The 21,845-nt window shown below is 36.2% G+C and overlaps 1 protein-coding gene across 2 annotated transcripts in view; it reads right to left on the minus strand.

The window, feature by feature from the left end:
- Window positions 1-21,845, minus strand: part of CFH (complement factor H) — a 113,716-nt gene that overhangs the window by 12,408 nt on the left and 79,463 nt on the right. For both annotated transcript variants that reach the window (XM_050782512.1, XM_050782513.1), the window contains exons 12-17: window positions 20,874-21,050; window positions 19,524-19,706; window positions 19,236-19,415; window positions 17,659-17,835; window positions 3,162-3,344; window positions 2,511-2,696 (exon numbers count right to left, since the gene is read on the minus strand). In XM_050782512.1, coding sequence (XP_050638469.1) covers window positions 2,511-2,696; window positions 3,162-3,344; window positions 17,659-17,835; window positions 19,236-19,415; window positions 19,524-19,706; window positions 20,874-21,050 — 1,086 coding nt within the window. The remainder of the gene's footprint in view (window positions 1-2,510; window positions 2,697-3,161; window positions 3,345-17,658; window positions 17,836-19,235; window positions 19,416-19,523; window positions 19,707-20,873; window positions 21,051-21,845) is intronic.

Genomic DNA, 21,845 nt, shown 5'->3' on the forward strand with positions numbered 1-21,845 from the left:
TCATAATCTACATGTGTTGTGGATGGGACCCGATGGGAGAAAATGGAATCATCAGGGCGATTATTCCTCTGCTGCTGTTCTCATGATACTGCGTGAGTTCTCCTGAGATCTGATGGTTTTATAAGGAGCTTTTCTGTCTTTTCTTTGCACTTCTCCTTCCTGTCATCATGTGAAGAAGGACATGTTTGCTTACCCTTCAACCATGGTTGAGAGTTTCCTGAGGCCTCCCAGCCTTGTGGAATTGGGAGTCAATTACACCTCTTTCCTTTATAAATTATGCAGTCTTTGGTAGTTCTTTAGAGCAGTATGGTAACAGACTAATACAGTAAATTGGTACTGCAGAGAGTAGGGTGTTGCTGTAAAGATAACCAAAATGTGGAAGCAACTTTGGAACTGGATAACAGGCAGGAGTTAGAACAATTTGGAAGGGTCAGAAGGAGACAGGAGAATGTGAAAATGCTTGGGACTTCCTAGGGAATTGGAGGCCTCAGAAGACAAGAAGATGTGGGAATGTTTGGCACTTCCTAGAGGCTTGCTGAATGGCTTTGACCAAAATGCTTATAGTGACATGGACAATGAAGTCCAGGATGAGGTTGTCTCAGATGAAGATGAGGAACTTGTTGTAAACTGGAGTACAGATCACTTCTGTTATGCTAAGAGACTAGTGGCATATTGCCCTGCCCTAGAGATCTGTGGAACTTTGAACTTGAGAGAGATGATTTAGGGTATACAGCAGAATAAATTTCTAAGTGGCAAAGAGCTCAAGAGGAAGCACAGCATAAAAGTTTGAAAAATTTGCAGCCTGTAAATGCAATAGAAAATAAAACTTCATTTTCTGGAGAGAAATTCAAGCCTGCTGCAGAAATTTGCAAAAATAATAAGCCAAATGTTAATCACCAAGACAATGGGGAAAATATTTCCAGGGCATGTCTGAGGCCTTCATGCCACCCCTACCCATCACAGACCCAGAAGCCCAGGAGGGAAAAATGGTTTGATGGACCTGGATCAGGTCCCAGCTGCTCTATGCAGCCTGAGGACATGGTGTCCTGTATCCCAGCTGCTTCAGCTCCAGCTGTGGCTAAAAGGGGCTAACATGCAGCTTGGTCCTTTGCCTCAGTGGGTGAAAACCCCAAGCCTTGGTGGATTACATGTAGTCTTGGCCTTGTGGGTGCACACAAGTCAAGAATTGAGGTATGGGAACCTACAACTAGGTTGCAGAGGATATATGAAAATACCTGGATGTCCAGGCAGAAGTTTGCCGCAGGGTTGAGCCCACATGGAGAACCTCTGGTAGGCCATTGAGAAAAGGAAACATGGGGTCAGAGCCCTCACACAGAGTCCCCACTGGGGCACTGTCTTGTGGAATTGTGAAAACAGGGGCACAATTTTTGAAACCCCAGAATGGTAGATCTATCGATAGCTTGCACTGTGCTCCTGGAAAAGCCACAGACACTCAATGCAAGCCCATGGAAGCAGCTGGGAGGGGGACAAACCACATCTGCCCAAGGCTGTGGGAGCCCACCTCTTGCATTGGCATGACCTGAATGTGAGACATGGAGTCAAAGGAGATAATCTTGGAACTTTAAGGTTTAATGACTGCCCTATTAAATTTCAGACTTCCATCAGGCATGTAGCCACTTTATTTCAGCCATTTCCTCCCTTTTGGAATGGAAGCATTTACCCAATGTCTGTATCCCCATTGTACCTAGGAGATAACTAGCTTGCTTTGGTTTTACAGGCTCATGGGCAGAAAGAACTTGCCTTGTCTCAGATGAGACTTTGGACATGAACTTTTGAGTTAATGCTGGAATAAGTTAAGATTTGGCGGACTGTTGGGAAGGCATGATTGTGTTTTGAATTGTGAGGACAATAGACTTGGTATGCGACACAGTGGAATGATAGGATTTGACTGTATCCCCAACCAAATATCAATTTGAATTGTAGTTTCCATGATCTCCACGTTTTGTGTGAGGGACCTAGTAGAAAATACATGAATAATGGGAGCAGTTATCCCCATGCTTCTGTTCTTGGGATAGTGAGTGTGTTCTCATGAGATCTAATGGTTTTATAAGAGGCTTTTCCCTGTTTGGTCAGAACTTCTCCTTCCTGCCATCATGCGTTTGCTTCTCCTACCACCATGATTGTAAGTTTCCTAAGACCTCCTCAGCCATGCAGAACAGTGAGCCAATTAAACTTTTATATATATATATATATATAAATTACCCATTATTGGGCAGTCCTTTATGGCAGCATGAGAATAATACAGACAAGTTTAATTTCACTAGATATTATTTTTTAATGACAGAATAAAGAGTGACTCTATCATGAACAAATAAAATTAACATAAATAGAGTAGATTCAATCATGCAAAAAGTATTTTAATGGCATAATGCATAAATAATTTCATATAGTCAGTAATCTCAATTATTCTTTCCCCTCATTTGATAACAAGAGATTATTTTTAATGAATTCTACTGTAAGCAGAAATTGAGTATTCATATTGTCCTAACCTTCACACTGAGGTGGAGAACTCCATTTTCCCATGTAGCATGTTATTTCATTTTCTTCAGATAGCCAGAAACCATATTCACAAGTATAACTCAATTTAGTCCCATGTGCATAACTTTCTTGTGAAGACCTGGATGAATTAATTGTTCCATGTTCTATCTGAGGTGGTTGTGAACATGGAATTTTTTCTAAATGAAGAATGAAAATCAAAGGGTCAAAAACAAATAAAATACTTAAATTGAAATATAAAATCAAACACTATTTTGGATTCTAAAGTGAGTATAATTTGAACAAATAAAATTATTTAAAAACAAAAACTTATTAGAAACTTGCAAAGATATATTCCTCTACCATATATATGTTACCATCCTCTTGTTCAATAATCCTCTTCATTCATGTCTTGTTCATCATGACAATTGAAATATGCATGAATGGAAATGTTATCTGATATTTACAAAACATTCCAAACATTTGGCTGTATTTTGTTCAAAAAACTGAAAGAGTGGTGATTGATTAATGTGCCTAGGTCCTAATTTATTTTGTCAGGATAAAGTAACAGATATAGAGAAAGAACTTCTCTTGTTTACATGAAGCACAAGAGAATATTAACCTCATTTGAAAGAATTATGTAAAACAAATTACACACTACTGACCAACACAGTGTGGTATTGACTGCCATCTTCCATCTTTGCATGTAATTTCTTCTCCTTCTTTAATTAGATAATTTTCTTGGCAAAGAAGAGATACTTTTTCTCCATCCTGATAATTCAATGTGGTTGTCATATTGCGAGAATTGGGAATCTGAGGTGGAGGTGGGCATAATTGTATTTGTGCCACTAAAAAATATTAAAAATATAATTAATTTTATAATAAAAATTAAACATAAAAATATTAAAATTAGGCTTTTAGTTTAAAAATAACAATTTATATGATTAAAATAGAATCAATAGAAAAATTCAATAACTGTTTCATAAATCATCACATATTAATTATGATTTTCTTGTATGCAGATATTATACTTTTCAACTGTGTAACAGTTACATTAAACAATAGAACTTTTGGCTTGTATTCTCATAGACTTTCTTGTAGTTTTTTTGTATATTTTTTGTTTAACAAATTTTTTATAATTTATGTAATATTGATTTAAATTATTTTGAGCCTTTAGAAAGTTTTAATAGAATTACACCCTCTTAATTACATGCATTAAATAAAAATTGATATATATGATCAAATACATTAGTATTGCATTAAAACCCTCACAAATTTTCTGCCAATGGAATCTTATTAGCCAGAAGTAGAATTATATTTAGTTAATAATCAATTTGGTACTGACACTTGGCCAATATAAGCATTAAATATAATCATTAGTATTTATAGTGTGCTATTTAAAGCTTGAAACTCCAATAGAATTTTTATTTTCTAGCTTATCTGTACTGTTTAGGGATATTTAAATGGATGTTATGCACCCACTTTAATGCATTGCACAGCCTGGCTTTAGCTATATAATCACATATAAAGACACCTTTGTAAGCTCACAGTTAAGCTCTTGTTAAACTGCGATACATCAGAAATATCTTATTTTTTCATAATATGAAAATGAAGCATGTCCTGCTTGACTGACGGGGGAGTTTAGAAGCATCTGGCAGCATTCAGCACTTTATTATCCCTTGATCTTACTTTCTCCTATTATAGTGTATGCTCTACTTCACCTAAAGCTTTCTGTCAGCATACTCCAGGAAATCATGGCAATGATTTCAAGAGTCTGACATTTTGTTATCAATTCATGGAGATGTTTGGGTGAATAAAACTTCATTAAAGGTTATTGGTAATGTCAAGTTTTCTTTTTTCACCTATGATAATTAAAGTATTTCATATTTATCAAAAGTATTTTGCCTATTTCTATTTTTCAATATTTTAATATGTTTTCAATATTCTCATCAATTTATTTTTCTTAAGATTAACGATCAACTATTTATGCTTGTATGATTCTTTCCTTCTATTTTTGTTAAGTGTATGTTCCTGTCTATCTTCTAGATCTCTGTTTCAGCTGTATCCCATTGATTTTAATGTGTACCGCAACCATTATTATTTAATTTAAAGTATTTTCTGATAGTAGGCAATTGAGAAAGAGATTATTTAACAAATTTGTGAGATGGGCAAATAAATTTAAAGAACATTGTGACCCAGTATAACCTAATTCTACATTTAGTGTATATGCATATTTTTATTTGTAAATAGAATCATCAGCAAGGTAGACCATGTGCTGTGCAATGAAAAAACTGAGTGTTTCAAAATATTGAAAATTTCCCAGTATTCTTTCACACAGCATTAAACTAGAAACCAGAAAATAATCACTTATCTAGATACAACAAATATTTTGAAATTAAACAATAAACTTCTATATAATTGATCATCAACAGACAAACCACAAGACAAATGAGAAAATATTTCAAATCAAATAAAAATGAACTCTCTCTCTCTGTCTCCCAACACACAGAACATACACACACGCGCACACACACACACACACACACACACACACACACAGAGACGTGTAACATTTTGGAACACAGCTAAAGCAGTGCTTAAAAGGTTGGAGCTTTAAAGTTTTATATTTTCAAAGTATGATATTTTATGACCATGTTTTCATTTTTTCACCCTAAGATAGAGAGAAGTGAAATTAAAATTGAAATCATTAGAAGGAAGAAAACAATAAAATCAGTGAAGAAGAGAAAACGGACAAAGAAACACAGAAAAGGGAGAAAATTAACAAAGCTAAAATCAGTAAAATATAAGAAAGCTAAAAAATAGAGAGCAATGGAGAAAATTTAAAGGTATTAAAACTGGTTTTTGAAAATATTAATAAAATTGAGGACAAAGTAAAAACAATGACCAAGATTTTTTAAATGATCAATATTGAGTATGAAAGAGGGCAGTGACATCAGCAAGATGGCAACATAGGAGTCACCACTCTCCCCCGCACAGGCACACTGATTCAATGACGACACTGGAACCAATTCCCTTTATGAGAAGTCAAGAAACCAGGTCAGAGCCTCTGTAAACCCCTAAAGTAAACAGAGACCAATATATTTTGGCTGCTTCTCCCTCAGAGAGGAAAGATAAGAGTTAACTAAGTATTTATCATCCTAGCTTTTTGGGGAGCATTCTAAAGTACTGGTTTCTCTCTCGCTTCGGTAGGAGCACTTAATGATACCTGCAACACTCTAGTTTCCTGGGAGTAAAATAAAGAGCTAGGCATGGAGTGATGTCAGCAACATGGCAGAAGTGGAAGCTCCTGACTCTTCTTCCATCCAAGAATGTCCTAAACAGATATCTATTCATGAATGAACTCCTTCTGAAAGAAAATCAAAGACCAATAAAGGGACTCCTACTTACCAGGCAAGGAAGAAAACATTCACATCGAACAAGTAAGAAAAGTTACAACACAATGGAGCATGGACCCCAGCCTTGTTCATTGCACCACACAATTAGAAAAGGAATCTCAAAAAACCCAATTTCTCCTTGTGGAGAGGAGTTTTTGGATCTCACATAAAGCATCCAAAGTTTAACTTTCCTTTTCTTTGGCCTTTAATTCACTAATTTTGGAAGCAGAGGAGATTAGACACATGAGAATCCCTCTAGATCACAGGAAAAACAGTGGTATGATACAAGTGCTGAAGAACTTCCAGGAATTTCATTCCTTAATAGCAGTTCAGAGAAGGGGCTGAAGTCTGAATTCTAAAAAAGTTGCAGTCTGGATTATAACGAACTTGCATCAGGCACTTCTTTAGCTAGTTCCCATGGCTCACCCCCAGTGACAAATCCAGGTACATTAATCACTCTTAGAACAAGTTTGTCCACACAAAACTTGAGTGCTCTAACTTTTACAACTTTCATTCAGGGACTGTATTCTAAAGCTCTTAGTTCTGGGAGTAGAAGACACAAAATATATTCAGAGTCTATCTAGAACACAGAAAAAAGAAATGGCAGTTTTTTATGGGTTTGTCAGCACTTCCAGGAGCTTCATTGCCCAAGAGCAGTGCAGAGAAAAAGTTTTTAAAATGCAGCTCCCTGTTTATCCTCAAAAAGGTTTATGTCATCCATCAAGTGCTGCAACCTTTACAGTTACCTCTAAAAGCACTCCTCTTAAAACTCTTAATTCTCACAGCAGATGATATTAGAAAAATACCAGTCTCCATAGATCATAAAGCAAATAGGTAGTCTTAAAATGCTATGTAAAAACTCCAGGCACCATGCCAAATTGGAGCAGAGCAGAAAAGGGAAGAGAAAGTTCAATTTCCACTTCTCTGTAGAAACAACTTAGGGCACATACTTCCACTGGCTACTTAAGGAACTGGCTTCTAGCGAGCTTGCACAGGGCATCTAACGATGCAAACAAACAACAATCTTCCTGCAGCCAAATCCAAAGTTTGGCACTTCATGAGTCTCACCCCAGTGATAAAATCAGATTTATCCATTCTTCCCAGACCAAGTTTAGCCATGCAGTCAAATGTCATTACTTCTATAGCTCTGACTCAAGAGATTGTCTCCTTAACAAACTCACACAGGGAGATGATAGATATTTGCATTCCTGAAAGGCCCTACATCTCAGAATACAAAAAGCTGATAATACAATGGACTCATTTCAAGCAGCTACCTCTTCAGGATCAGAGTATGCAGCCTGAATATTAGTACAGGCATTTGCCACAGATTCTTTACTTGGTGCAATACAGAGAGAGTGGGAGATTAACATGCACATTCACTTTCACTATGAAAGTAGAAAGAAGTAAATATACAGCCAAGTCCTCAGTATTTTCAGCTACATCTAGACAGCCTGGCTCCTAAGTTATTGGTACCAAGTCCTGAAAAGATGTGGTGCATTCTAACCTCCAGGGTGGCACCAAAACTAAGAGACAGCAGTCTGAACAAAGACTTGAGAGGCACATGAAAATCTCTGGCTGGAAAAATTAGTGAGATCTTTCTCCTATATGAAGCCAGTCTGATGAGACTGAGAAAGGCCATTGTCTCATCTATTGCGTAGAAACACTGTGAGTTAAAGGAAATAAAGAAATAAGAGAATATACTCCAAACAAAAGAACAAGATGAGTCTCCAGAAATTAACCTGAGGAAAGTGGATATAGGTGTTTTACTCAAGAAGGAATTCAAAATAATGGTCATAAAGATATTCACTGAGACCAAGAGAGCAATGCAAAAACAAATTAACTACTTCAACAAAGAGGTAGAAAGTATTTTTTAAAGTACCAAACAAAAATCACAAATTTGAGAATACTATAACTGAATGGAAAAGTTTTAAGGAGGTATTCATCAGCCGATCAGACGAAGTAGAAGAAGGAATTAGTGGACTTGAAGGCAAATTACTGAGAATCACCGAATCTGAGAACCAAAATAAATAAATAAATAAATAAATAAATAAATAAATAAAGTGAAGACAGCTTAAGATCCAGATGAAATATCACCATGTGGAATAATATATGCATTATCAGCATGTTAAAAATAGAAAGAGACACAAAAATATAGAAAATATATTCAAAAAAACAATGATAGAAAACTTTCAACAACTGGGAAAGAAATAGAAACTGACATCCAGAAATCTCAAAGGATATCAAGTAAGTTTAATAAAAGATAGTCATTTAAAGACATAACACAATAAAATTATCAAAATATATAGATGAAGTGCTGAAAAAAGCCAATGAAAAGTGAATGGTTACATAAAATGGAATTTCCACAAGACTATTAGTGGATTACTCAACAGAAACCTTGCAGGTCATAAGGATGTGGAATGATATACTCAAAATTCTGAAAGAAAATAACTGCCAACCAATAATTCTAGATTCCACTATTCTGTCTTAAAAACAAAGGAGTGATAAAGGCTTTCTGAGATTGAAAAAAGCTGGGAGCACCCAAGATGGCCGAATAGGAACAGCTCCAGCCTCCAGTTCCCAGCATGAGCAACACAGAAGATAGGTGATTTTTGCATTTTCAACTGAGGTACTGGGTTCATCTCACTGGGGTGTGTCAGACAGTTGGTGCAGGTCAGTGGGTGCAGTCGAACCAGTGAGAGCTGACACAGGGTGAGGCATTGCCTCACCTGGGAAGCCCAAGGGGGAAGGGAATTCCTTTTCCTAGCCAAGGGAAGCTGAGACACACAACACCTGGAAAATCGGGTAACTACCACCCTAATACTGTGCTTTACCAAGGGTCTTAGCAAATGGCACACCAGGAGATTATACCTCATGCCTGGCTGGAGGGTTCCACGCCCACAGAGCCTCCCTCATTGCTAGCACAGCAGTCTGAGATCTAACTGCAAGGCAGCAGATAGGCTGGGAGAGGGGTGCCTGACATTGCTGAGGCTTAAGTAGGTAAACAAAGTTGCCAGGAAGCTCAAACTGGGTGGAGCCCACCGCAGCTCATGGAGGCCAGCCTGCCTCTGTAGACTCCACCTCTGGGGACAGGGCATAGCTAAACAAAAAGCAGCAGAAACCTCTGTAGATGTTAATATCCCTGTCTGCCAGCTTTGAAGAGAGCAGTGGTTCTCCCAGCACAGAGGTTGAGATCTGAGAATGGACAGACTGCCTGCTCAAGTGGGTCCCTGACCCCTGAGTAGCCTAACTAGGAGACATCCTCCACTAGGTGCAGACCAACACCTCACACCTCACACAGCTGGGTAAACCTCTGAGATGAAGCTTCAGAGCAAGAATCAGACAGCAACACTTTCTGTTCAGCAATATTCTATCTTCTGCAGCCTCCGCTGCTGATACCCGGGCAAACAGGGTCTGGAGTGGACCTCAAGCAAACTCCAACAGACCTGCAGCTGAGGGTCCTGACTGTTAAAAAGAAAGCTAACAAACAGAAAGGACACCCACACCAAACCCCATCAGTATGTCACCATCATCAAAGACCAACGGCAGATAAAACCACAAAGATGGGGAAAAAGCAGTGCAGAAAAGCTGGAAATTCAAAAAATCAGAGTGCATCACCCCCTCCAAAGGAATGCAGCTCATCGCCAGCAATGGAACAATGCTGGATGGAGAATGACTTCGACGAGTTGAGAGAAGAAGGTTTCAGTCAATCAAACTTCTCAGAGCTAAAGGAGGAATTATGTACCCAGCACAAAGAAATTAAAAACCTTAAAAAAAGAATGAAAGAATGGATAACTAGAATAACCAATGCAGAGAAGTCCATAAACGAAGTGATAGAGATGAAAACCATGACATGAGAACTTGGTGACAAATGCACAAGCTTCAGTAACTGACTCGATCAACTGGAAGAAAGAGTATCAGAGATTGAAGAAGAAAGGAATGAAATGAAGCGAGAAGAGAAGTTTAGAGAAAAAAGAGTAAAAAGAAATGAACAAAACCTCCAAAAAACATGGGATTATGTGAAAAGACCAAATCTATGTCTGATTGGTGCACCTGAAAGTGACAGGGAGAATGGAACCAAGTTGGAAAACATTCTGCAGGATATTATCCAGGAGAAATTTCCCAACCTAGCAAGGCAGGATAACATTCAAATTCGGGAAATACAGAGAATGCCACAAGATACTCCTCAAGAAGAGCAACTCCAAGACACATAATTGTCAGATTCACCAAAGTTGAAATGAAGGAAAAAATGTTAAGGGCAGACAGAGAGAAAGGTTGGGTTACACACAAAGGGAAGCCCATCAGACTAACAGCAGATCTCTCGGCAGAAATTCTGCAAGCCAGAAGAGAGTGGGGGCCAATATTCAACATTCTTAAAGAAAAGAATTTTCAACCCAGAATTTCATATCCAGCCAAACTAAGTTTCATAAGTGAAGGAGAAATAAAATCCCTTACAGAGAAGCAAATGCTTAGAGATTTTGCCACCACCAGGCCTGTCCTACAGGAGTTCCTGAAGGAAGCACTAAACATGGAAAGGAACAACAGGTACCAGTCATTACAAAAACATGCCAAAATGTAAAGTCCATCGATGCTAGGAAGAAACTACATCAACTAACGAGCAAAATAACCAGCTAATATCAGAATGACAGTATCAAGTTCACACATAACAATATTAACCTTAAATGTAAATGGAGTAAATGGTCCGATTAAAAGACACAGACTGCCAAATCGGATACAGAGTCAAGACCCATCAGTTTGCTGTATTCAGGAGACCCATCTCACATGCAGAGACACACATAGGCTCAAAATAAAGGGATGGAGGAAGATCTACCAAGTAAAGGAAAACAAAAAAAAAGACAGGGTTGCAATCCTAGTCTCTGATAAAGCAGGCTTTGAACCAACAAAGATCAAAAGAGACAAAGAAGAAGGCCATTACATAATGGCAAAGGGATCAATTCATCAGGAAGAGCTAACTATCCTAAATATATGTGCACCCAATACAGGAGCATCCAGATTCATAAAGCAAGTCCTTAGAGACTTACAAAGAGACTTAAACTCCCACACAATAATAATGGGAAACTTTAACACCCTACTGTCAACATTAGACAGATCAATGAGACAGAAAGTTAACAAGGATATCCAGGAATTGAACTCAACTCTGCACCAAGCAGACCTAATAGACATCTACAGAACTCTCCACTCCAAAGCAACACAATATATATTCTTCTCAGCACCACATCGCACTTATTCCAAAATTGACCACATAATTAGAAGTAAAGCACTCCTCAGTAAATGTAAATGAACAGAAATTATAACAAACTGTCTCTCTGACCACAGTGCAATCAAACTAGAACTCAGAATTAAGAAACACAATCAAAACTGCTCAAATACGCGGAAACTGAACAACCTGCTGCTGAATGACTACAGCGTACATAATGAAATGAAGGTAGCAATAAAGATGTTCTTTAAAACCAATGAGAACAAAGATACAACATACCAGAATCTCTGGGACACATTCAAAGCAGTGTGTAGAGAGAAATTTATAGCACTAAATGCCAACAAGAGAACACAGGAAAGATCTAAAATTGACACCCTAACATCACAATTAAAAGACCTAGAGAAGCAAGAGTAAACACATTCAAAAGCTAGCAGAAGGCAAGAAATAACTAAGATCAGAGCAGAACTGAAGGAGATAGAGACACAAAAAACCCTTCAAAAAATCCATGAGTCCAGGAGCTGGTTTTTTGAAAAGATCAACAAAATTGAAAGACGGCTATCAATACTAATAAAGAAAAAAAGAGAGAAGAATCAATTAGACACAATAAAAAATGATAAAGGGAATATCACCACCAACCCCACAGCAATACAAACTACCATCAGAGAATATTATAAACACTTTTACGCTAATAAACTAGAAAACCTAGAAGAAATGGATAAATTACAGGACACATACACTCTCCCAAGATTAAACCAGGAAAAAGTTGAATCCCTGAATAGATCAATAGCAGGGTCTGAAATTGAGGCAATAATTAATAGCCTAGCAACCAAAAAAAGTCCAGGACTAGAGGGATTCACAGTCGAATTCTACCAGAGGTACAAGGAGGACAGCTACCATTCCTTCTGAAACTCTTCCAATCAATAGAAAAACAGGGAATCCTCCCTAACTCATTTTATGAGGCCAACATTATCCTGATACCAAAGCCTGGCAGAGACACAACAAAAAAATAGAATTTTAGATCAATATCCTTGATGAATATTGATGCAAAAATCCTCAATAAAATACTGGCAAACTGAATCCAGTAGCACATCAAAAAGCTTATCCACCATGATCGAGTGGGCTTCATCCCCGGGATGCAAAGCTGGTTCAACATACACAAATCAATAAAAGTAATCCAGCTTATAAACTGAACCAAAGACAAAAATCACATGATTATCTCAATAGATGCAGAAAAGGCATTTGACAAAATTCAACAGCCTTTCATGCTAAAAACTCTCAATAAATTCAGTATTGATGAAACGTATCTCAAAATAATAAGAGCCATTTATGGCATACTCACAGCCAATATCGTACTGAATGATCAAAAACTGGAAAAATTCCCTTTGAAAACTGGCACAAGGCAGGAATGCCCTCTCTCACCACTCCTATTCAACATAGTGTTGGAAGTTCTGGTTAGGGCAATTAGGCAAGAGAATGAAATAACGGGTATTCAGTTAGGAAAAGATGAAGTCAAATTGTCCCTGTTTGCAGATGACATGATTGTATATCTAGAAAACTCCATCGTCTCAGCCCAAAATCTCCTTAAGCTGATAAGCAACTTCAGCAAAGTCTCAGGATACAAAATCAAGGTGCAAAAATCACAAGCCTTCTTATACATCAATAACACACAAACAGAGAACCAAATCATGAATGAACTCCCATTCACAATTGCTTCAAAGAGAATAAAATACCTAGGAATCCAACTTACAAGGGATGTAAAGGACCTCTTCAAGGAGAACTACAAACCACTGCTCAGTGAAATAAAAGAGGACACAAACAAATGGAAGAACATACCATGCTCATGGATAGGAAAAATCAATATCGTGAAAATAGCCATACTGCCCAGAGTAATTTATAGATTCAATGCCATCCCCATTAAGCTACCAATGACTTTCTTCACAGAATTGGAAAAAACTGCTTTAAAGTTCATATGGAACCAAAAAAGACCCCACATTGCCAAGACAAGCTTAAGCCAAAAGAACAAAGCTGGAGGCATCATGCTACCTGTCTTCAAACTATACTACAAGGCTACAGTAACCAAAACATCATGGTACTAGTACCAAAACAGAGAGATAGACCAATGGAACAGAACAGAGCCCTCAGAAATAATATCACACATCTACAGCCATCTGGTCTTTGACAAACTTGACAAAAACAAGAAATGGGGAAAGGATTCCCTATTTAATAAATGGTGCTGGGAAAATTGGATAAGTAAAAAGCTGAAACAGGATCTTTTCCTTACTCTTTATACAAAAATTAATTCAAGATCAATAAGAGACTTAAATATTAGACCTAAAACCATAAAAGAACCTAGAAGAAAACCCAGGTAATACCATTCAGGACATAGGCATGGGCAAGGACTTCATGTTTAAAACACCAAAAGTAATGGCAACAAAAGCTAAAATTGACAAATTGGATCTAATTAAACTAAAGAGCTTCTGCACAGCAAAATAAACTACCATCAGAGTGAACAGGCAACCTACAGAATGGGAGAAAATTTTTGCAATCTACTCATCTGACAAAAGGCTAATATCCAGTACCTAAAAGAACTCAATCAAATTTACAAGAAAAAAACAAACAAACCCATCAAAAAGTGAGCAAAGGATATGAACAGACCCTTCTCAAAAGAAGACATTCATACAGCCACCAGACACATGAAAAAATGCTCATCATCACTCGCCATCAGAGACATGCAAATCAAAACCACAATGAGATACCATCTCACACCAGTTAGAATGGCAATCTTTAAACCGTCAGGAAACAACTGGTGCTGGAGAGGATGTGGAGAAATAGAAATACTTTTACACTGTTGGTGGGACTGTAAACTAGTTCAACTATTGTGGAAAACAGTGTGGCGATTCCTCAAGGATCTAGAACTAGAAACACCATTTGACCCAGCCATCCCATTGCTGGGTATATACCCAAAGTATCATAAATCATGCTGCTATACAGACACATGCACATGTATGCTTATTGCGGCACTGTTCACAATAGCAAAGACTTGGAATCAACCCAAATGTTCATCAGTGACAGACTGGATTAAGGTAATGAGGTACATATACACCATGGAATACTATGCAGCCATAAAAAAGGATGAGTTTGTGTCCTTTGTAGGGACATGGATGCAGTTGGAAACCATCATTCTCAGCAAACTATCGCAAGAACAGAAAACCGAACACCGCATGTTCTCACTCATAGGTGGGAACTGAACAATGAAATCACTTGAACACAGGAAGGCGAACATCACACACCGGGGCCTGTTGTGAGGGGAGGGGCATGGGGGAGGGATAGCATTAGGAGATATACCTAATGTAAATGATGAGTTAATGGGTACAGCACACCAACATGGCACATGTATACATATGTAACAAACCTGCACATTGTGCACATGTACCCTAGAACTTAAAGTATTAAAAAAAAAAAAAAAAAAAAAAACAACTGAGAGAGCATAAGTACGCTTTTCTGCCTTACCAGAAATGTTAAAAGGAGTTCTTGAAGGTGAAAGAAGAGGATGCTAATTAGTAAGATGAAGTTGTTAAAGTATAAAACTTACTGGTAAAAGTAAGTACAACATGAAATTCAAACACTCTAATACTGTAATGGTGATGGGTAAATATAGCTAGCATGAAGGTTAAAAGGCAAAGGTACTAAGAACAACTGAAGCTACAAACTGTATTAAGAGATACCAATGATTGAAAGATGCAAAGTATGTGATCAAAGACAAAACATGGAAGGAGCAGAGTAAAATTTAGAGATTTTATATGTAATCAAAATTCAGTTTCTATCAACATAAAATAGCCTTTTATAATATATGTTATGCAAGCCTAAGGATAGCCACAAAGCAAAACCTCTAATAGATACACAAAAGATTAAAAGAAAAAATCCTAAGCATATGGCTACAAAAGTCATCAAACCATGAATAAAGCAAGCAAGAGAGAAAGAAACAATGAATTTAAAAAACAACCAGAACACAATTAACGAATTGCCACTATAAATCCTTACCTACCTAAAATTACTTTACATAGGAATGGAATATATTCTATAATCAAAAGGCATAGAATGACTAAATAAATTAAAAATTAATATGCAATTATAAACTGCTTACTTAACTGTAAGGTACATTCATAGATTGCAGTGAAGGCATGGAAAAATCTATAAAAAGAAAAACTAAAAGAGAACGGGGTAGTTATACTCATTTCAGACAAAATAGACTTATGGGAAAAATTGTATAAGGGTACAAAGAAGGTTATTATATAATGATAATGTGGTAAATTTGTCAAGATAATACAACTATTTTAAACCTATATATGCACTCAACATCAAAGCAACTAAATATATAAAGGAAACATTTAGCAATCTGAATGGAGTTGTGGACTGCCACATAGTAATAGTAGGGGATATCAATATTTTACTTTCAACATTGAGACAGATCATCCAGACAGAATATCAATAAGGAAACATTATACTTGAACAATAATTTATACCAAATAGATTGGACAGACACATAAAGAACATTCCACATAACAACAAAACACATATTCTTCTCAAATGCACACAGAATATTCTCCAGAATATATTATATGTTAGGCCACAAAACAAGTCTTATCAAATTCAAGAAGACAGAAATTATATCAAGTCACTTTTCTGACAACAAAGGTATGAAAGGAGAAATCAATAATAGGAAGAATTATGGAAAATTTTAAATTAGGTGAAAATTAGACAATATGCTCTGAAACAATAATAGGGTCAAAACATTTCAAATAAATTTAAAAATATTTTGAGAAAAGGAGAATGGAAACAAAACGTAGCAAAACTTATGGGATGCAGCAAAAGTAGTTATAAGATGGACGTTTTTAGGAATAATTGCCTACATCAAGACAATGGAAAGAACTCAGATAAACAATTTACTAGTACACCTCAAAGAAGCAGAAAACCATGAACAAACTAGTCAATTCCAAAATTAGTAGAAGGATAGAAATCATAAAGATTAGAGTAAAGTAGAGCCCCCAAAGCAGTACAAAATATCAATGAAAGAATAGTTTTTTTAAGATGATAAAAAATTGACAAAGCTTTAACCAGAATAACTAAAAAAGAGAGACATGGCTTAAAGAAACACACAATTGGAGATGAAAAAGGTGACATTACAACTGATACCACAAAAATATAAAGAATAATGAGAGACAATTATTAGCAATTATACACCAACAAATTGGATCATCTAGAAGAAATGGATACATTTCTAGACACACACAGCCTACTAAGATTAATTCAGAGGAAATGGAAAGTCTGAACAGAGTAATCATGAAGAAAGAGATTAAGTCAGTAATAAAATGTTTCCCATCAAAGAAAATCCATGACCCGATGGTTTCATTGCTGAATTGTAACAACATTTTAAAAGAGCTAATACCGACTCTTTTAAAACGACTCCAAAACTTTTAAGAGATCATTTCTCTAACTCATTGTAGTGGCCCAATATTACTCTGAAACCAAAACCAGACAAGGACACAACGCAAAAAGAAAACTACAGGCAAAATCCCCTGATGAACATAGGTACAAAATCCCTCAACATTATACTAGGAAAACAAATCCTACAGCACATTAAAAAGATAATTCACTATGATCAAGTGAGTTTAATCCAAGGAATGTAAAGGTGGTTTAACATAGGCAAATCAGTAAAGGTGATGCATCACATTAACAGAAAGGACAATAACCATACGATCATTTTAATAAAGCTCTATAGAAGTGCTAAAACTATAAAACTTCAAGAAAAATCTGTAGAACATGTACACTTCACTGCATGTATATATTATTTGCTTCTTTAAGGACTCTAAACATATTGAAATGTCGATAGTAGATTAGTTTTTGTATTGGTTGTCAATGCTTTCTGTTTTTCCTAGACTGGCAGATACTGGTAAAAATATTGAAGCTAGTGAGGAAAGGAACACCACAATTGGAGAGCAAAATACATGCATCAAATGTGGGAAGACTGGAATAAACCCTACACTATTCAAGTGAAATTGTATGTGTCAATATGACTAACTTTTCAATATAGATAAACAATAAATTAATAGATAAATAGATGATTAGGTAGATGAACAGATAGATGAATAGAGAGATACATTAAATAAATGAATCAACGGAAATAAATATAGATACATACATAAATACACACATACACAAACAGATACATAGTAGTTATTGGCATAAACAGAGGTATAGGCACAGGAACATTTGTTGACAAGGAAAGGAATGAGAAGCACTGGTCCTCCAACAGTAATTATGACATGAAGTGCCTGATTTGTGTGTGGGCGTGTGTGTGTGTTTTATACTAAAGGTAACTAATTCACATGGCACAGTTAGTATTAGGAACAATGTTTTCATTAGTTTCTAAATTACCTGCCTTATTCAGGAGCATTTGTAATAATAAATAGTTAAAATTTTTAAGACACACATACATAATACTTTTCCAAATGAGAAATAGAATACTTTTCTGAAAACAAAATAAGAGCTTACTTGAGCAGGTCACTTCCGGATCCCACCTTCCATTTATGCAGACTGCGTGTAGGCGTTCTCCTTTTCCTCTACATCTGTACCTCATGGTAGAATTATGATCGAATTCCTTCTTGCTTGTTAAATTTTCCACAATTACAATTGAATTTGGTGATTTGCACTTCTTAAGTTGATCTGTTGCTATAAAATAAATATATTTTTATGAAAATTCAAATTATAAAAATAAAACCAACTATCACATAAAAATAGTTACAAAGTAAATAGTATTAGCATCATAAAATTATGAGTTATCATTATAAATTTCACCAAGTTATTCCTGATTACATTGCATCAAAATGCTATTATGTAAAAATATAAGCCCTGCATTCTGTCGCTGAAATGTTAGAGATATCTATCATAAGACATTTTGTTCTTTGGGAAATACAAAATATTATTGGATATTTCATTGGATGAATAAGTACGACTGGACATTTAGGACTCTTAGAATTAGGACCCAGGAAAATTTAGGAAATAACTCAGTTTTAGAGAAAAGTGAATGAGGGTCCCCAAGATCCTCCCGGTTAGTCATCAAGGAGGCAAAATGATTTTAAAGATTGTAAATCTCAAGTCGCACTGTAAGTGAATCACCTTACCTTCTTGCTGATCAAGACATGAGACTTACAGTGTGAAGTCCATCAATGAGATTTACGTCCTGACTCAGTCTCTGACTACCTCACGTCACTTAGCTATATCACTGACATAGAGGGCCTGTGGCCCACCAACCCTGCAGCACATTAACTTATTTTGGTTGATATGGAACAAACTGAAAAATTATTGCTTTTGGAAGCTTTAAGAGAGAAAAGAATCCTATGGGAGAGTAGTAAGTAGATATTTTGTCAACTTTGTTTCTTTGCTTTGCAGTGCCAAAAAGGAGTACCATATAATAACAATAATATTTTCATTTTATATAAAACAGTTATAATTTCTCAGTAATAGTACTCATATTTAATCATATGACAAATTTTTAATATTTTAATTTTTTAAAGAAAGAGTCTTCCTCTGTCGCCCAGGCTGGAATGCACAATAAAGCTCACAGCCATCTCGAACTCCTGGCCTTAAGCAATCATCCCTCCTCAGCCTCCTGAGTAGCTGGATTACAGGCATGCACTACCATACCTAACTAATTACACGAATTTTTTTTATAGAGATGGGCTTTTGCTATATTGCCCACACCAGTCTCTAGCTCTTGGCCTCAAGCATTCTTCTTGCCTTGGCCTCCCAAAGTGTTGGGAGTATAGGCGTGAGCAACCACCCTGGCCTAACATGACAATTTTATAAATAAAATGTTGCTTCATGCTTTTAAATATAAACAATACTGATATCAGAGGCAGAAAGAGTCATAAAATTATATTGCTAACTTTATTTTTTCTCTCTAGACACACGTTGAATTATAAACAATATGAGAAAGATTGGTTTCATTATATTGAAGACTGGACATTTTGAGCCATATCTGTAAATTTCAAAAATTCAGTTGCTAATATTGTTTTTACAATAAAAATATTAAACTTTATTAAATGTTGATTTAAGAGGTGTATTCTCACCCACACACTGAGGAAGTTGGGTCCATACTCCATGAATACACGTAATTGATCTGTGCCCAATCATTGTAAATGATTCTGAGCAATTGAACTCCACTGAATCTCCATAGTAATAAGGAGGGGAAGAAAGCTCGGAATAGCCGTGTTCAAGTTCAGGTATATCTCCACAGGTACTCTCCTCCTCTATGTAAATTTTACAAAAAAAGTTTATTGTGAAAACATGATTTATGTGTTTTAGATACAAAATACAAAAGTTTTGACGAGTCTAAATATTAATATTTTATACATTACCGATACACACTGGCAAAGTTGTCCACGCTCCATCAACACATTGAATTTTATTAGGTCCCTTCAGTAGAAATCTAGGATTGCAATAATATTCCACCACTTCACTGTGTCTATATTCTTCTTTCGTTTTTTCCTTAACATTCCCATTGAGGAGTTCAGGAGGTGGACCACACGACTGTACTTGCTCTATAGTAGAAATACTATGTAAATAATGGTTAAATTGTCTGTTTTACAATATAAAAATTCAGTAAAATGGAAAGACTTTCTTCTTTTATTCATGTATTCTTCATTATGTAACTTATTACAGCATTGTAAACAATCAAGAATGGTGTTCATATTGTATTACTTATACTAAATTGTCATATTGAAGGTATGATAAAAGGTTAAAATATACTCAGACTTCCAGATATCTTAAAGATGCAAGAAAATCAATTAGCAAATGTGGTTATGAAAATCATGTTAATTTTTACCTTTCACGGAAACATTTTGTCATAACATTTTGGAAAAATATCATAACTGAGGCAACATTTGATCAACATACTTTAAGTTTGACTAATCAATACAAGCAACTGAATTGAATACAAACTGCTTAAATATTGTTTAGACACACTCAGTGAAACTTAAGTTACAGCTCACACTATATAAAATGTCCAAAATGGATGCTGACATTTCAGGCAAAATGAAAATTTACAAAGAAATCCCTCCATTGTCAGCCATGCTATGGTTTAAATGTTTGTCACTTCTAACCCCATGTTGAAACTTCATCCCAAATGTTTCAGGCGGGGCCTAATGGGAGATGTTTGGGTCATGGGTATGGATCTCTCATGAACAGATGAATGCCCCCACTCAGGGAGAGTTCTCATTCTATTAGTTCCTGTAAGAGCTGGTTCTTACAAAGAGCCTGTCACTGCCCTGCTCTCTCTCTTGCTTCCTCTCTCATCATGTATTCTCTGGACACACTGGCTCCTCCTTCCCTTCTACCAGCATTCTGTGGCTCTCACCGAATGCAGATGCCCAATCTTGAATTTTATAGTCATGAGAACAGTGAGCCAAATAAAACATTTTTATAAATCATCCAGCCTCAGTTATTCCTTTATGGAAACATAAACCTAAAGTAGACTAAGACTGACAACACCTGTGTGTCTAAGAACACTTCTAGTACACCGTTCAAGAAACAATGGGGATTAATTTAAGTAACTGAACCTTAGGTATTCAGTACCCAACACATATCCTTCGCAGGCAAATATTTGACTTAATTCATTAGACAATAGAAGCCCAAAATAAATAAAGAAAAAAATATTTGGTATTCAAAGTTCTAATTCTTATTTCAGCAATTGTAAGATAAGCATTCACCTTTACATGTTGGGAGATCAGGAGATAATCCAAAGTGGTAGCACTGAACTGAATTCGGTCCAACTCTTGTAAATCCTAGTTTGCAGGAGAATTTCAACACCTCTCCAACTTTATACTGGTCTTTCTTGGGATCAGGAAGTAAGTGTACATCTATTTTAGGAAGTTCACATTCTCTTTCTGAAAAAAGGTAAAATAATTTCATGAGAATATACAATTAATCGTTGCCAAAGTAAATTTTACATGTGCCACAATAAAGCCAGGTTGATACTGGGTATACAGAAGGGCATCAGATAAATCCTTTTCCCTGTAAAGAATGCTACATATTATGTTTTATATACTGTCTAAATTGAAATGGAACTTTATGATAAATGTTACGGTATTGAAGTGTATCTGTTCTAAAAATTAATTTGTAAATTCAACTTATTTACAATGAAATTAGTTTTAATCACTGATATTTATGAAATTTAATATTACTTTTTTTACTCAAAACATGAAATTACTCTCTCATATTAAAAAAGACTAATTTGGCCTGGCGCGGTGGCTCAAGCCTGTAATCCCAGCACTTTGGGAGGCCGAGACTGGCAGATCACGAGGTCAGGAGATCAAGACCATCCTGGCTAACACGGTGAAACCCCGTCTCTACTAAAAAATACAAAAATCTAGCCGGGCGAGGTGGCGGGCGCCTGTAGTTCCAGCTACTCGGGAGGCTGAGGCAGGAGAATGGCGTAAACCCGGGAGGCGGAGCTTGCAGGAGCTGAGATCCGGCCACTGCACTCCAGCCTGGGCGACAGAGAGAGACTCCGTTTCAAAAAAAAAAAAAAAAAAAAAAAAGACTAATTTACAATTTTAAAAGTGCATATAGACCAGAATTGGGGCTTTTTAAAAACAAGATGGCTAAGGAGTTTGGACACCAGTTCTTCTCAGAAAGAAGAACCAAAGTTACAGGAAAATGATCATAACTTGAAAAATATC

This window comes from Macaca thibetana, chromosome 1, assembly GCF_024542745.1.
Source record: "Macaca thibetana thibetana isolate TM-01 chromosome 1, ASM2454274v1, whole genome shotgun sequence".
NCBI classification, from domain to species: domain Eukaryota; kingdom Metazoa; phylum Chordata; class Mammalia; order Primates; family Cercopithecidae; genus Macaca; species Macaca thibetana.